General features: G+C 49.2%; 1 protein-coding gene across 1 annotated transcript in view; it reads left to right on the top strand.

The window, feature by feature from the left end:
* The window catches only part of GAS7 (growth arrest-specific 7), a 315,463-nt gene extending 298,560 nt beyond the window's left edge, over positions 1-16,903 (top strand). Inside the window, exons 9-14 of the mRNA XM_006898562.1 lie at positions 867-945; positions 8,166-8,294; positions 10,338-10,461; positions 14,383-14,462; positions 16,135-16,233; positions 16,789-16,903. Of these exons, the coding sequence (XP_006898624.1) occupies positions 867-945; positions 8,166-8,294; positions 10,338-10,461; positions 14,383-14,462; positions 16,135-16,233; positions 16,789-16,902 (625 nt within the window). The 3' untranslated portion in view covers position 16,903. The remainder of the gene's footprint in view (positions 1-866; positions 946-8,165; positions 8,295-10,337; positions 10,462-14,382; positions 14,463-16,134; positions 16,234-16,788) is intronic.

Genomic DNA, 16,903 nt, shown 5'->3' with positions numbered 1-16,903 from the left:
TCAAAGTCTTGGAGACTTTTTTTTTCCTTATCTGAGACATCTCCGTGGAGTGAAAAGATGATTAACTTAGGGAACTTGGCTCACAAGCCCAGGAACAATTAACACTACAGAGAGCCTCCTGGTGAGGGCGCTAGAAAGTCAAATTTCAGAGACAAGCCATATTAAACACAGGCTGGCACAGCCTTGTCTCTGCAGACAGCCAGGTACCTCAGAACTACCTGTAAACAGGATTATGAGGCCTTTGCCATCCCTTATCCTTCCTTGATTCGCCATTAAGTATTTTGTCAACCATAAGTCTGTTGTTTTCTGTTGCTGTACAGTAGACCTAGACCTCTGGTGGATTTTCAGAGGCAATTAATCATACAGGAAGAGATTGCCCATCCTCCTGTGTAGCAGGTGGTGGCTTCAAACTGCATGCTTTTGGGATTGCAGCACAGCTTCTTGTCACGAGGCCATCAGAGCTCCCTAAAAAGTCAGTAGGAGTAACAGTATGTCTTAGTGCCCAAGCCATCATTGCAGTTGAAGCTATATAACTGCATCCTCTTAAGATCTCCCCAATTCTTGCAGATCTCTTCTTTCCAGTTATTTCCCTGGATGATGTAGTTTGTTCCTTTAACTCCCTTGTTCTCGTATGGTTCATCTGGTCCTGTGAGTTGAAGCACGGTGGCATGTTGGTACTGGTTTTGGTTTGGTGTTCATGTTATCTTGTGCCTCATTAAAGTCCCAAGTCCCGGGGTTCCATACCTCTCCTGAACACAGGGCTAAAGAGTCGCTGTCCCACAGTAGGAAGGTCTCCAGGCTGCGATTGGTGCGCTTGCTCTCTGCTCTCTGTGGTCCGGCGTCTCATGGTCTCCCTTGTGTTACAGCTCCCTGGGAGAAGCGTGGGCTCAGGTGAAGAAGAGCCTTGCAGACGAGGCGGAAGTTCACCTCAAATTCTCTGCCAAGGTAACCCCTTCCTGCAACCTTTTGGGGTTGGCCCTGTGTGGTGGCATGCTGCTAAACCGTCTTTCCACTTTATATTGTTTGCCAGTTTTTGTGGTATAAATTTTAAGCTATCAGCCTATCCAGCTTTATTCAGTGCAGAGTTGAAAAATATGCACAGTAGATAGTAAATAACCTCAAATGCATAAATAATGATAAAACATGGTTAGGAAATGTTCTTGTGTGCTGTCAAGTCAGAACCAACCACCCATAGCTGGCCCTTCCAGCAGGTTTTCAGGTCAGTGAATGGCACCGGAAGAGGCTGCCCATCCTTTTCCTGCGGAGCAGCTGGTGGATTTAGCTTGCATGCCTTTGGGATTTCAACACAGCTTCTTACCAGCCGGCCGAGTAGAATGCACTGTAAATTCAGATAAACTGGTCTTTACTAATAGCTGTGTTTAGCATCCAGCTCACCAAAGTCTTGAAACTGTAACTTTCTGCTTGGAAAAGCTGGTGTGAGCCGGGCCAAGCACTCCGGCGTGTATAGTCCCCTCTTCCTCAGATTATCCCCTAAATGGTGTGACCCTAATGTCTCTCTGCTGATCTTCAGGGGAAGATATTAACATTTTCCTCTCAACATCAGAAGAAACTAAATTAGATGAGAGGGAGGATTTGTTTGTTGCCATTAAAAGTATCTGAACATATAAATGGCCCTGCTGTCCTTGGGAGCTCCAGTGGCGTGGCCTGTACAGGGGTGCACTGCTGACACAGAGTCGCCATCTCTCTGGGGGTTCAGATCCACCAGCAGCTCCCATGGAAAAGATGGACTGTCTCCTCCCCTGTGATTTACAGCCTGCAACAATCTTCTGGAGGGTCAGCTATGAGCCAATTGTGACTCAACAGCAATGAGTTTTTAATATTGAGAAACAGATCTCAGCACAGTGATTCTCTTAAAGAAAGAGGGGTGTTCTTGGTCCTCTTCAGTTTGTCCTCAGTACCCACCTGGGTTCCTGACTTATAAACAGATGCTTAACAAATATTTTCCAAATTAATGAATACGAGGACACCGCTGATTACATCTCTTGGGCTTTTGGACTGAAAAAATAAACGAAGTGTCAGAAGGGAATCATTCCTACTAAGGTATGAATGACTGATGGAGCTACCCCACAAGCCTTTCAAAGGGTGAGAGACACTGGAGATTAAGGCCCTCCCAGTGACCCTTGCCTCTTGGAGTCACCCGCCATTGAACACAAAAAGTCGCCAGAAAGGGCATTTGGCTAAAGTGCTTAAATTCTCTGAGCATCCCATGTATCATTCAGGGAGCACACCACCTCTGACACTCCTTCCCTGGGCATCCCCATCAGTGCCCATTGGTCCCCTCTCTTCTCTGGTGATTTCCCCACCACGTTACTGCCCCTGCTTTGAGGTCTCCATGTGATGTAAGCCCTTTCAACCCTTACTTCCCTGTGCTCATGGTGCTCTGCACACAGACAAAGCGGAATGAGTCACTCAGACCACTGGGGCATGCAAAAGAGGGAAATAAATAGGAGGAAGAGAAAGTGTTCTTATCAACCTGCTGCTTATAAAAGACGGCAGCACCCCAAGGTCAAGTTGACAACCAGATATGAGTGAGAATTTCCGGGTTAACAGCACACTAACCTTGTTGCTTGTCGCAGGGAAATTACCACTCAAGCCCCGGGGGAGAAGGGAGCTCCAGGAATTCGTCTCTTCCCTGCCTTGCATGCAGAGCAGCTTGTTATTTTAAGCCATGCATCATGAGTCTCGCTTCTCATCTCCTGGTCCCATAACCTCCAGCAGCTCAGTTCTCCACGGGGTGGGAGCATCCATTGACTGCAGAGCCCTGGGAATGTGGGGGCTGGAAGCCAGGCCAGGGATCCCCAGAAGTGGCACCTGTTTGGGCCCAGCACCTGCTGTATTCCTAGTGGGAGTCACTCACCCTCGGCACAACCAAACGCTTATCCATTGTTTTTGACAGACTTTATTTTGTAGAACAGTTTTATTTTACAAAAGGCTGATGCTGAGAGCACAGTACTCCTCCAGCCGCCTCCATTCACTCCCTGCACACGTTGTCCTTTGCTGTTTTTATTTCCGCTGGTCTGTACAGCTGTTAAGCTGATGAACCAGGACTGATACATGGTGATCAACTGAAGTTTGTAGTTTATATTGGGATTGACTCTGGGCTGTACCGTTTTAGAGATTGGGACAAATGCGTGTCATGTATCCGTACAGGAGGAGATTGCCCCTCCTTCTCCAGCAGAGCATCTGGTGGATTCAAACCATGTACCTCTGGGATTACAGTGCAGCTTCTTGCCACTAGGCCACTAGATCTCCCTGACAATATCTTTTGAGATCGTTTTCCTGCACTAGAAATGCCCGATGTTCCTCCCGTGATTCCTGATTGCTTATACAGTGCTCGGTGGGTAACCTAGGACATCCTCAGAGCTGACAGTGGTGATGTCTGTGACCCAGAGGAACATAGACACATAACTGTGTCTTTTCAGATTATTAATCACCAAGATGCCATTGTTAACAACCAGCAAGTCGGCCCCCAATCAGTGGCGATCAAAACACTGCCCAAGTCCTGCAGCATCTTCATGATTGTCTGTGGACCATTGTAATCTGTTGTTTCAGTTGGCTGATTTTGGAAGTGGGTCACCAGACCTTCTTCCTAGTCTCTCTCAGTCTTGATTCTCTGCTGTGCCTGTTGAGTATCATAGCCGCATACAGGCCTCCAGAGACGGACAAGTGGTGTCTGTGCATATAAGGTGCATCATCTGGGGAAGCTGAGCCTGCATCTCTGCTGGATGGAGGTGAGGATTCCAGCCCTGAATCACCTCTGTCTCCACTCCCAGGCCTGCACTTGACAAGTGAGAAGGGACAGAGAGGTTAACTCACAGCCCACAACTGGCACTAACTAGAGTTAGCCACTGTTGGAGCAGAGCCAAAGAGACAGTGGATCCGTAGGCCTTCTTCAAACAATACCCTTTCCTCTGACTAATGACATTTATGCCATGGATGCCAGAAAGACAAGCAAGTCTGTCTTGGGGGAGGTGCAATCAGAGTGATGCTCAGAGACAAGGATGGTGAGACTTTAATTCACATACCTAGGCCATTTTTCTTGTGCATAGGGTTTTCAGAGGCCTGCTATTTTGTAAGTGGATGGCCAACCCTTCTTCCTAGTCTGTCTTAATCTGAATGTTCAGATTTAGAGAAGTATCCAACAGATAAGCATTTTACAGAAAAAGTGAAAGATATATCTCCTACTGTGTAATTAACCATTAGTTTTAGTGTTGTCCCTGCCTTTGGCACACGTGTCTTGACCCACTTACTTCCCTGCTGTACATAGGGTTGCTATGAGTCACAAGTGACTCGATGGCATATAACACCACCACCACCACCTAGGGCATGTTGTTAGGAGGGGCCTGTTGTTGGAAAAAGACATCACACTGGCAAAAGTCAGAGAAAGAGAGGAAGACCCCCAACGCGATGGCCTGACACAGAGGCTGTAACAGTGAACTTGAGCATGTTGGAGATGACGTGGCGGGCACAGCACAGGGCAAGGTTCAGATCTGTTGGTCATAGGGTGGCTCTGAAGGATACCTAAGACCAACAGCAATGACACGTAAAACACAGAACCCTGCTCTTGTGAAGCGGGTCTTCCTTCACTTAGCAACCTGTCCTCAGAGCGGTGCAGGGACCCTCTGAAATCTGGGGGTTTGACAGATCAGGTATGACATCATCATTCGGCTAATGAACGATGTCCATGCAAATGAGATTTTCCCCATGAGCGCCTCCGCTGCTGCCAGCCCGCTGGAGGGATTGTCAGTCAACGCAGGTGGCCTTGGGCAAGCGTTGTCACCGCCCTGCAGTCTTGTGACATCCTCTTGAGAAGGAGGAGGCACGAGGATTTATTTGTCCTGCATAATACGCCGCTCCCTGTGTGCACAGCCATTTTAATATCTGCTCCAAAAGCCTATTGAAATTCCGTGCTGCGTGTCCTCTGCCAGTGCTAAAAACTCTTTAAGACAAGCAATTTTGTTAAGGCAGCCTTTCCAATTTTTCTAGTCTGCCAACCCCAGCCTTCGTTCTCAGCAACAGGCGGTTATAGAAATAAGGTTGCTACACACGAGTTATACCTGGCTCCAGCTGGAGAAGAGGGAAAAGAGCAAAACTCCTTCTGATGGCAGGAATCCAATCACGCAACAGAGGCCATGCATTCAGCCAGAAGATTTCTAGGGGGACATGGAAGTCAACAGACTTAACATCTGTCTCAGTGCCGTCACTACCAAGGCTTCCCTGGGTGGCACAAACCGTTAAGGCCCTCAACTGCTAACGAGAAGTTTGGTGGTTCAAGTCCATTCTAGAGGCACCCCAGAAGAAAGGCCTGGTGATGAGCTTCCCCAAAATCAGCCATTGGAAACCCTACGCGGTTCTACCCTAACATATGCGGTTGTCACATCAGACTCAGTGTTACTGTTTTGTTTTGGGGTTTTTTTCTCACAAATAAGCTTTGGCCTTGGGTTAATCACTTAGCATCTCATTGTCTTTCGGTGTAAAATGAAAATTTGGGCAGACCAGTGTCTTTTGAGCTTATGTAACTGTGCCTCTCATTCACATGACAGCCCAGAATACACATGGATGTGCAGGAACACGTATCCACATAAAAGCTGCTCACAGACAGAAATAGCTGAAGCAATTATTTCATATACAAACAGTATTTTTGTTCTTCTACCTAAGATGAGCTCTGGTATTTTCAATTCGAGGTCAATCAGTTCTCTTCATAAAATTAATCCAGACCACCAAATTGGTTCCCAGCTCTTCGCAGCCCATCATATCTAAAGCATCAAACTTTCTTCCCACTTGTAATGTCCTTTATTCTGTTCTGATGGGTTAGGGAAGGATTTGAAATCATAGGGAGCCTCAGAGTGAAGGACCCCCGAAAAGGTAAAAGTACCTGTCTGGATCCAGGGAGAGATCTTTCTGTGTATATCCCAGCTTTGAGCAACTGGCTTTATGTTGATTTTACTCCTATTGTATTCTGACACGACCCTGTGTGTATTATATAGAATTGTGCCCCCCGAGGGTTTGCAGGGGCTCTGACTTTTTACAAGTCAGTCATCAGGCCTTTCGTCCTGGCGCCTCTGCCACCCATACCAGGGCATTTCCAACTCCTTGTCCATCTCGAAGTTAGACCATAAATAAGGAAGAGTCAAGAAGGATCAATGGCTTTGAATTGTGGTATTGGTGGAAAATATTGAATATCCTATGGACTGCAAAAAGAAAATATGTGTGTGTCTTGGAGAAAGTGTAGCCAGAGAGCTTCTTAGAGATAAGGATGGTAAAACTTCATCTCATATATTTTGGTCATGTTGTTGGAGGGGCCCGTTCTTGGAAAAGGATATCATACTAAGAAAGATAAAAGGTCAGAAAAGGAAGGGGAGACCCCTCAGTGAGGTGGATTGACACAGTGATCACCATGGTGGGCGTGAGCACGGCAGATCCCGAGGACGATGGTGCAGGGCAGGGCAGGGCTCCAATCTGCTGTTCACAGGGTTGCGCTGTGAGCTGTGATCAACTTAATGACACCTCGCAACAACTGGCTGGCCCAGAACATTTCTTCTTCCATTAGTGGATGAGCCTTGGAGTTTCTGGGCTTCGAGATTCTACTGCCCCTGCCTTCCCCCCGCCCCACCCCCCAAATCAGCAGAGAGCCCTTGTCTTTGCCCGTGTACATTTCTGTGTCTGTTCTGGTCTTGCTATGACTTAAATAAAAGTGATGAGGTGTGGGATTCACATACTGGTGTAGCCTCATTAACACAGCAGAAGAACACCCTGATTTGCAAGCAGGGTCCTATTCCCCCCACCCCACCCCTCCCGGCTGTCAGATGTCAAGTTTGTGGCATCTTGTGGCAGACTGACCCGGATGGGGATGTTTTCCTGGGAGAGGAAACTTGCCAAGGGTTCAGAAAGAATTTGAGAATGTGACAGGTAAAGTCAGATACCTCCAGAAATGAGGAGGAGGGGACCATCTCTGGATAGGTCACTGACAGGAAAACTCTCCTCTCACCTATGGTGTCAGGCACTGAAGATGTTGTCTTTCTGTCTTTGAGAAGTGAAGTACACCCACTACAGTGGACAAGCCAGAAGTGACCCCTGCCCTCAGGCTCACAGCTGTGTAGTCATTTGTTTTGAACCAGGAGCATCAAAGTCCTCGAAATCATCAGGGAGAAAGATGGGGAGGAGGAGAGGACATGGAGTCTCAGAATCCAGATAGTGTCTGTCCAGGGGTGTTTATTTACAGCAGAGTCCACAGGCACATCCACGCAGAAGGAGGCTGAGTTGGGGCCCCAGTGAGGCCAGGTGAGGGGAACCCCTCAGATGCCAAGTTCAGGGTCATAGGATCTGAGTAGAGCAGAGGTGCTCTGGGGCACTCTCTTGACTTGGGCTCGAGATGATCCATGCCTGTTTTCCTGTAAGTGCCATGCTTCCATCACGACCGTCTGCAGTCCTAGAGAAGCATTGATAAAGTTCTACTCCACAAAGCAGGGATAGGTTGGAAAGAGGAAAAGGAAGAGGGAACTCAGCATGGCCCAGCTCCTTTCAAAGTATATGTGCTCCGTGACTCGGAGATTAGAAGTGCGTTCTTTGGGCGAGGATGGGACAGTGCCCGTCTCTCCATGCATCAGGGAGTAGTTGCAGGCTTTGTGAGTTTCAGGCACTCCTTGAACGGCTCCTCCTGTGAAGTCTTTGAGGTTTGGACCGTCCTGGGCCCTCATTGTATTTGCTACATTTCCACACAGTGAAAGCCCAGTAAATAGAAATGAGCTAAGATGATTAATTACATGGTATCCACTGAAACATCATCTACTGTCCTAAGTGCTTAGGGCCCCCAGAGATGAGTGACATGGTTTATGGCCTCTGAGGGCCCCTCATGTGGGAAGGAAAAGAAGTAGACCCATGAGTGAGACCGGTTTGGTAAGAGGAAGGGGCTTACCTGGCGGGAGGCACCAGGATCCATTTTTCAGAGTCCAGTCTGTCCTGTTCTGTAAACATGGAACCAGAGGTCTGGCAAGTTGAGGTGCTTTCCTAAACCGAGGCTGAACAACAGCCCCTAGTCCTCACCTTCTCATAGAACACACCAGGGTGACTGTCCAGTCCCCATTCGACAACCCTCCCTGCGTTCAAGTGGGTCCTGAGCGTGTCCCCTCCACTCTCCTTGTCAGCTCCACAGCGAGGTGGAGAAACCCCTCATGAACTTCCGAGAGAACTTCAAGAAAGACATGAAGAAGTGTGACCACCACATTGCTGACCTTCGCAAGCAGCTGGCCAGCCGCTATGCTTCTGTGGAGAAGGTGAGGGCCTGGGCGGGAGTCGGGTGGCTAGGCAGAGGGAGCCCTGCTGAGGAAGGATGGGCAGGGGAACCTCTTGGTGGTACTGTGTGTCAGACCCTTTGCCCCCTCCCCATGCGATGGGTGAGGGGAAAAGCAGGAGCCTAAGGTCGCACCCAAGAACCACCCCACCTCGTCAAAAGAGAGATCTCTGCATTGTCTCCATGGGGCACAGAGAACCAGGGGAGGCTCACTGGGCATTGGAGAGTCAGGAAACCTATTCTCTCCTCTCTTCTCTTCTCTTCTCTTCTCTTCTCTTCTCTTCTCTTCTCTTCTCTTCTCTTCTCTTCTCTTCTCTTCTCTTCTCTTCTCTCTCTCTGAATCTCAATATGTAACATAAAATTAACTATTTAAACTCAATTTTTCTAAAAGTGGCATTAAGTACATTCACAGTGTTGTATACCTGCCAACACTGTCTGCTTTTAGAATTTTCTTACCACTCTTAATTTTCCTCACTGACCATTCTCCTCCCTCAGCTCCTAGCAGCCTCTAATCTACTTTCTGCTTGATGCAATTGCCTCTTCTAATTCTTATCAGTAGGATTGTCCAATACCTGTCCTTCCATGTCTGACTTGTTTCACTCAAGTCCATTCACCCGTGTTGTGACATGTGTCAAAACTTCATTTCTCTTTATGGCTGCATACTATTCCTCTGTACATTGTTCATCATATTCTGCTTAGCTAGTCCTATATTGGTGGAAATGTAGGCTTTGCACCTCTTGACTGTTGTGGAGAACACTGCAGTGAGTGTTGATGTATCATTGTCTCTTCAGGTCACCTGGGTTTGTGTCTAGGGGCAGAACTGCTGGGTCATCCGGACAGGTCTCTCTGAGGAGCTACCCAGCTGTTTTCAGAGCGGCTGCACCACGTTCATTTCCCCAGCAATGCACCGCAGTTCCACCTCCTCCCCATGTTCTCCACAATAGGCATTGTCAATCTGGTGGGGTGAAGGGGTGTCTCACTATCCAAGCCCATCCTTTTTTCTTTTAAATGAAAGTTTACAGAGACTTAGGGTTTCCATTCATTCATTGTTTCACTTTTCTCCCTGCCTACCCCCTCCCTCCCAATTCATTCTTCTCCTTGAAAAGTAAAAGAAAAACTCTTTCTTTGTTATACAATCCCTTCCCCCCAAGCCCACTCCACCATGCAGCCTTCGTTCTGGACTCCTGTCATGACAATAATACCCTATCATATATCACTTTTAAACAGTTCTCTCCCTCATCTGTTTCAATGCAGTATACATCATTTCTCCCCTCCTTCTCTGCCTTCCGTCAACCCCAATGGCAGTTCAGTTTTACAATAGTAAGCCCATGCCTTTGTGGGCCTTGAAGCCCTAAAAGGGCTATGGGTTCACAGGTAGCTCCTCTGGTTCTCACCTCCCTAAATCCCACCCTGGCCAAGCTCTCAGCACCTCACCCTTCTGCCTGAGGTAGAGCACAATGGGCAAGGGGCTGGGCGGATGCCACACCTAGAGGACCATAGGCACAAGCATGGGATGTGGGGGTACACACTGCCATGGCCACCCTTACTCCTAACAGCTGCTCCCACGGGCTATGGAGATACTGATGGTGGGAAGGAGGGAGAAAGAGCCTGGATGCAGGTAGTAGGGGCATGCCAGGAGAAGGGGGAGCACAAGGGCTAGGTTCACTCCACTGTGAGCCTGCCAGGCTGTTGGCACTGATAGAAATGACGTTGTGGCCTCTTCTAAGCTAAAAGAGTAGTGTATGTGCATGATCCATTGACAGCATGGCCAAGAGGCCTGCTCCAGGACAAGTAGTAATGAGGCTGGAAGCCCATGGGGCAAGTAGGAGATAATACCCCAGCTGTCTCTGTGCTGTCACTAGCTACTGTCACTAGTCAGCCAGGTGATGCTAGTCCAGGCAACTGGTCTCTCTGGGCCACAGATTGGGACTGAAAATGGGGACTTAGAGAAAGGAAGCCAGGCCAAGTTACCACAAGACCCTTGGCACAAGGCCACGGGAATAATAGTTTCTCTGTCACCTCCCAGGCCCGGAAGTCCCTCACCGAGCGGCAGAGAGACCTGGAGATGAAAACCCAGCAGCTGGAGATCAAGCTCAGCAACAAGACAGAGGAAGACATCAAGAAGGCCCGGCGGAAGTCCACGCAGGCCGGTGAGAGCGAGTACAGGCGCCCCATTCATTATCACAGAAGCACGGACTCAGGGCTGGGCGCAGCACGGAATAGGGCATCCCCACCTCAGAGGGTTGCAGATGGGACATTTCCTCCTCTTCTCTCCTAGTAAGGGCCTGATCTGTACCTGGGGAGGAGGGGCTGTTTCCAGATCTTACAGGGACACTCTACAGGGAGGTGAATTTTTCTTCCCCAAGTCTTGGGTTTCTGACCAGGTTGGCTAACTTTTCCCAACACCCAGAAGACAAAAGTCTTCATCCCTGCAGGGGCCGGCAGGACAGTACCACCCTCACAAGACCCCAGCCAGCCTGTTACCCTGACTCCCCATGCCTGGCACTCTGAGGGCTCACCAAAGGTGAGGGACTACTGTCCAGGATCAGAGATGGACACTAGTTAAGTAGCCATATTGAGGTTGTTAATGGTTTTTGCTTCCACCTAGTGGTGAGAACTAGCTAGTGCATAAGGAAAGTGAGACGGTCCTGTTGCCTTCCAGTCACCTCCAGCTCATGCATGGCAGCCCCACTTGTGTCAGGGTAGAACTGTGCTCCAGAGAGTTTTTACATGATAATTTTTCAAAGTATATCGTCAGGCCTGTCTCTCAAAGTACCTCTAAGTAGGCTTGAACCGCCAGTCTTCTCATTATTGGTCAAGCAGTTTGCGTTACCCAGTGCGTTAGAACCATTGAGAAGCAGTTGATATTTTAAGAAGGATCAGCATTTCATTACATGCAGGAGCAGTGCCTTCTGAGGTGAGATGTGTACTGTGGGGTCAGGGCTGTGTTAGAGGGTCACGGCGCAGCTGGGCCAGGTTTTGAGAAGAGCCTGGGTAGATGGGTGGTCGCCCTGTGTACTGACGGGAGAGCTTCCCGGGGTATCACAGTCATCCAAAGTGGCCTGGTGAGACTGTGGCTAAGCACTCAGCTTCTAACCTAGAGGATGGCAGTTCAAACCCACCAAGAGTTCTGCCGGGGTCTGAACAGCCCCACCTCATTGAGCTCCTGAGCCCTTGCAGATAAGATCCTAACAGCTCCGAAGACCCGAGGTGCCTGGCTGTCCTGGGCTGTATCCTCAGGCACAAGCCACACTTGGCACTGAGATGCAAGGTGTAAGGGTACCATAAGGTTCTAGGAAGAGGCATCAGGGATTGGGGACACAGCACCACAACCTCAATACAGTTAGCTCTGAAAGAGTCCATGAAGTAAGAAGAGTCTCCATACCATCATGCCTCCTGTGGGCAGCCTGGTGTTGCGTGGAAGCTGCCTACCACATCCCAAAGCTGTTGTTGTTATTAGGTGCTGTCAAGTCACCTGTGACTCATAGTGACCTATGTACGACAGCTCTGAAGCCTGCCCTGTCTGAGCCAGTCTCTCTGACTCCGACACACCTTCCCCCATTGACCCAGTTACTGTACCAGTCCATCTCATCCAGGGTCTTTCTCTCCTGTGCTGTCCCATCCACCCTTCCAAGCATGATGTCCTTCTCCAAGGACCAGTTCCTCCTAGCCATGTGCCCAAAGTATGTGAGACAGAGCTTCAGAATCCTAGCTTCCAAAGAGAAACTTGGTTTCACCCTATCTAAGAGAAACTTGGTTTCACCCTCTCCAAGACAGACCTATTTGTTTTCTTAAAGTAGGAATGGAAAATATTTTTTTTTCTTTTGAAACCCTGCAAAGCAATCCTACCCTGTCCTGTAAGATTGCTATAAGTCAGAATGGACTTAGAAGATCCCTGGGTGGTGCAAATACTTTCTGCTTATCTACTAACCTAAAGGTTGCCTGTTCAGACCCACATAGTGGCACCAGCATAGCAGCCAAGAGAGCCTTCTAGCCATCTCCTTTGTAACATGGGGACTTAATGAGTCATATTTGACTTGACAACAACAGATGTGGCATTTGTTTGTTTGTTTGTTTCAAGTCCCTTTCCCCTCAACTTATGATCAATCCTACTAGAATCATTTTCATTATCTCAGGAATCATTTACCTTACAGACATTTTAAAATAAACCTCACAGACATGAGTCAGTGCAAAATGTAGTATGAGTGTAAGGTTTAAAATCCGAGTGTTAGAAGGCACAGTGATTCCTTACTGGGCTCGGGCACAGAAGGCCTAATGTACTTATGGAGAGTGTTAAGGAGGAGCCCAGGAAAGAAAGGGACATATTTAAATTCGTTTTAGGCTTTAGTTTTCATTTAAGGCTAAGTACCTGGGGTCATGCTCTCTTCTAATCTTCACAATCCCTCTGTAAGACAGTGTTTGTGTCGGTGCATTAGATGTAACAAAGCCTTTTCCATTTTGGGATTCTTCACGTGTACAGTTCAGTGTCATCAATTTCCATTCATCCTGTTCAACCATTACCTCCTTTTTCATTCAATTTGGTATCAACACACATGAATAAAACTGGCATTGTTACCGAAATAACTGAATAGACTCAAATTAGGGGCCCCATTAGCATAGTTCACAGGGAATTCTGCGGCTAACAAAGACAGCCGGCTGCATGTCTGATTTTTTTAATCCAGCAGTGGCTACTTTGGAAAAAGATGGCCATTCTCTTCCTGTGCAGTTTGTAGCCTTAGGACACCCATTGGGGGAGGGTCAGCAGCAAATGAATTCTGACTCAACAGCAGTGAGCTTGTATCTTATGCAAATTACCACTATAGAGTGAGTCAGTCCACACTGTGAGGTCTGCCTGTGAGCCTGGATGTGCACGATGCCAGGCAGCGTCTCCAGGACTGGAGCAGAGCTTGTCTTACCATGATGTGCACAGATCACCTGGTGACACCCTGAAACGCAATGCCTCGCTCTGTGAGTCTCAGCTAGTTCCTGGGATTCTGTGTTTCCAGCAGGGTTCCGCGTGCCACAGACTCTGTTGGCCTGTGCTTTGTGTCATAAATGGCTGGGTGCTCACACGCATAATAGTTTTTGCAATTACTTGATGGTTTGTTTTCTTTTTAATTCTAAAATGCTTCAAACATAACCACGATTCGAGCCCTGAAGATGTAATAATCACGTTTGTTTCCGATCTCTCTAATCAAGAGAATCCATGTAATAAATTGCAATCAGAAGAGCTGTTTCCTTCCCTCTGCCATCCCCTCGTTCCTGAGTTCACCCCGGTCCCCGAAGCTGCTGTGCGGCCCACCAGCGTGTGGTGCATATCGTCAGGGCGCGGAATGGGGCATAAATCCTAGAAGGATTTGCAGAACTGCATCCTGCTGCATCTGCACGTACACACGCATGAAAACATTATTTGCCACTGTCTCCTCTTCCATTAAGACCGAGTTATTTGTGACATGCATTAACCAGTCAGGATTCTGCAATGTAAAAGGGCACTGCCATCAATAGAGAAGAAAATGTTGGGCTTGTAGGATTGACCATCCTTGAAGTTCTCACTCACTCTGTGTCTGTCTCGCTGTCTGTCTCTCTCAGCATACCCACACAGAGCAGTAGACCCCCACCCGAAATTCTTAGGTGGCATAGAACGTAGCATGTTTCACTGCTCACCAAAAAGTCTATAGTAAAGTCCACCCGTTGCCTCAAAGTAGACAAATAGACATTCTTCTCCATCACAGCCTCAGAAAACCAGTAGCTGTGAGTCAGAATTGACGGGTAGCTGTGGGTTTTGGTTTTCTGTTTTATTTTGGGGTTGGGGTGGAGGTTTCTTTTGGTCTTCAGAGTGGGGATTTTTTTGGTAGATGTTGGGGGGCCTCGTTCAGATGGACCCCTGAAGCTGATGCCTCGTGGTTGCCTTTCTGCCCTCGCTGTGCTCACACCTTGGCCCTCCCCCCACCATGTGTGACTGGCCCCCATCATGCACAGAAGAGCAGAGAGCGTGGCTGTGGAGAGTAGGTGGGAGCCAGCGGGGTGGCCAGGGCCCGGAGGGAGCGTGATGGGTGCTTGGCCTTTTTTAGGAGATGACCTGATGCGCTGTGTGGACCTCTACAACCAGGCCCAGTCCAAGTGGTTTGAAGAGATGGTGACCACCACCCTGGTAAGTGAGGAGAGGTGTGTCTACGCAGTGCCTGGTGCACAGGAAGCCAGGTGGACAGTAGAAACGTGGTGGTGATGGAGCAGAGGGGACTGTAGAGCTGGCCATTAAGGTCCACTCTCACCCCAGAGTCACGACTACAGGCTCTACGTCTGTCTAAGGGAATTCCCAGCCCAGCTCTACGCCTTCTGGCTGTGTGAACTTAGGCAAAGCTTGGGTCTTGCTCTCTGCCCTGAGGATCCAGGAGCAACCAAGGACCCTCTGATCCAGAGATGCCTGGCCAGGGGCTCCTTTAGCACATAGATAGCCACAGTGGAGGGAGGGTGTCTGCTCCAGGAGAACGCAGATCCCTGGAAGGAGATCTTTATGAGGCTTCTTTTGTATTATTTTATTATTATTTTGTGTGTGTACCATCAAATCAGATCTGACTGGTACAGGAGGAGATTGCCCCTCCTCCAGCAGAGCATCTGGTGGATTCGAATTATGCGCCTCTGGGATTGCAGTGCAGCTTCTTGCCATTAGGCCACCAGACCTCTCTATGAGGCTTCTAAGTGAGAGAGGTTTAGGGAGTGGAGAGAGGTGCCCTTCTGATCACGGGTTTTGGGAGCAGGATTGGACCCTCTTGGGTGTCTTATTAAGAGGCAGCAGCTCCAAGACGAGCCCTGCATATGACAAGAACTGTGCTGGCCACTCAAGCCATCGGCCTGATGGAAAGGAGGCGTCATGTCTATGCTTAGTCCATTCCCACAGTCCCCCAACCCACCATCACCCCTCAACCATCACTAACATGACGGCTTCCACTACATGCTGGCCCCCCAGAGCAGATTAGAGGCCTCCACCAGGGACAGTGACCTACTTTTCCTCTTGGTTAATCTCCTAATTAAGCCCCTTTCATTACCCCTGTCCCCAGCTAATCACCTAGGCAGTGACCTACTTGTGTGCAGAACCACAGCCTGATCCCCTAAATTCCAGACACAGAGCCATCCTGAAACCAGAGGACAAGCCCTTTCCGCTCTTCGTTTTGGCAGTGACCACTGCACCCCCCAGACCTCGCTGTCTCCTTGAGGCTGGTCGCCCTCTGTCCCCAGCATGAAGGGAACCCTGGGGTGGGGGCAGAAGGAGGGAGGCTGCTCAGCAGAGGCTCAGAGACAAAGCCCCAGAGTTTAACCCATGGAACCTCCTACTTACATTCCATTTCACCACCCTCTTAGGATACAGGGCCGGGACTGCAAATGTGCAGAAGCGTGATTGAAAACTTGCTACATCTGGGTTCAAATCCCAACTCCTTCCTTAACCCCTTGTTCGAGCAAGTCGTGTTATCAGTCCTAGTTGTTAGTCCAATTGCTTGGAAATTAAGAATAATTGCAAGACCTGTCTCTTAAAATTGTTGTGAAGACAATTAGATGAGGCTTGTACAGCTCTTGATTCTGGCAAAGCGGGCTTTGGGGAAATGGTTGCATCATCTTCACAGGTAGACACTGGGCCTGTCACGTAACCTTTCTGAGCTGACATTCTGCAGCAGACCTCACAGGTTTACAAGACTTTGAGTGTGTCAGACTGTGCACAGGCTGGCAGGGACAGGTAGCCAGTGAGATGTCTATTTGTGACATCTGAGACATGCTTGGTGGGGGACCCCAAGCTGGGGAGATGTGCTCAGAGGCTCTGGTCTTGGCAGGAGCTGGAGCGGCTGGAGGTGGAGAGAGTGGAGATGATCCGGCAGCATCTGTGCCAGTACACGCAGCTGCGGCACGAGACAGACATGTTCAACCAAAGTGTGAGTGCCCGTCTTCCGGCTGAGGGCTGGGGCGAGCCGCGTGATGGCCGGGGGAGGAGTGGGCGGGCGGGGGGCTGGGGCCTGGGCCGCATCCTGGGATGGATGGATTTGTTTGGGTTGACCTAGATGTCCACGTGAGTCCATCCAGGTGCATGGAACAGAAGCACACATGAGCTGATGCCCTGAGAGTTTATAATAGTTAAAGGAGCCAAAGACATTGTTAATGTGTCCTGGAGGACTTCCTACCAAAGCAAACCCTAGAGCCACTCAGATACCTACAACTTCCATTTGTTTTCTTCTCTGGGGCAAATGTGGACACACTCGGAGGTAGGTCACCAAGCACCAGACTGCCTGTTCTGAGGGCCAGGGCACGAAATATCTTCCCCAGATGACACACAGTACATCCCATTGCCATGTGTTCTGTCTCTCGAGTAGGCCTGAGCCCTAGAACCTTCTAGAAGAGCTGCTCTCATAGGCTCCAGTCAAGGGCAGGCCAGCTCTAAGGAGCCATCCCAGTCACCTCTGACCCTGTCCTCCCCATCCTGTCCCTTGCAGACAGTGGAGCCAGTGGACCAGCTGCTTCGGAAGGTGGACCCGGCCAAAGACAGGGAGCTGTGGGTCAGGGAACACAAAACTGGCAACATCCGCCCCGTGGACATGGAGATCTAGA

This window comes from Elephantulus edwardii, unplaced genomic scaffold (assembly GCF_000299155.1).
Source record: "Elephantulus edwardii isolate Elephantulus edwardi_28Jun2011 unplaced genomic scaffold, EleEdw1.0 scaffold00233, whole genome shotgun sequence".
NCBI classification, from domain to species: domain Eukaryota; kingdom Metazoa; phylum Chordata; class Mammalia; order Macroscelidea; family Macroscelididae; genus Elephantulus; species Elephantulus edwardii.
Note: the sequence above shows the minus strand (reverse complement) of the source record. Positions and strands in the feature narration are given on the sequence as shown.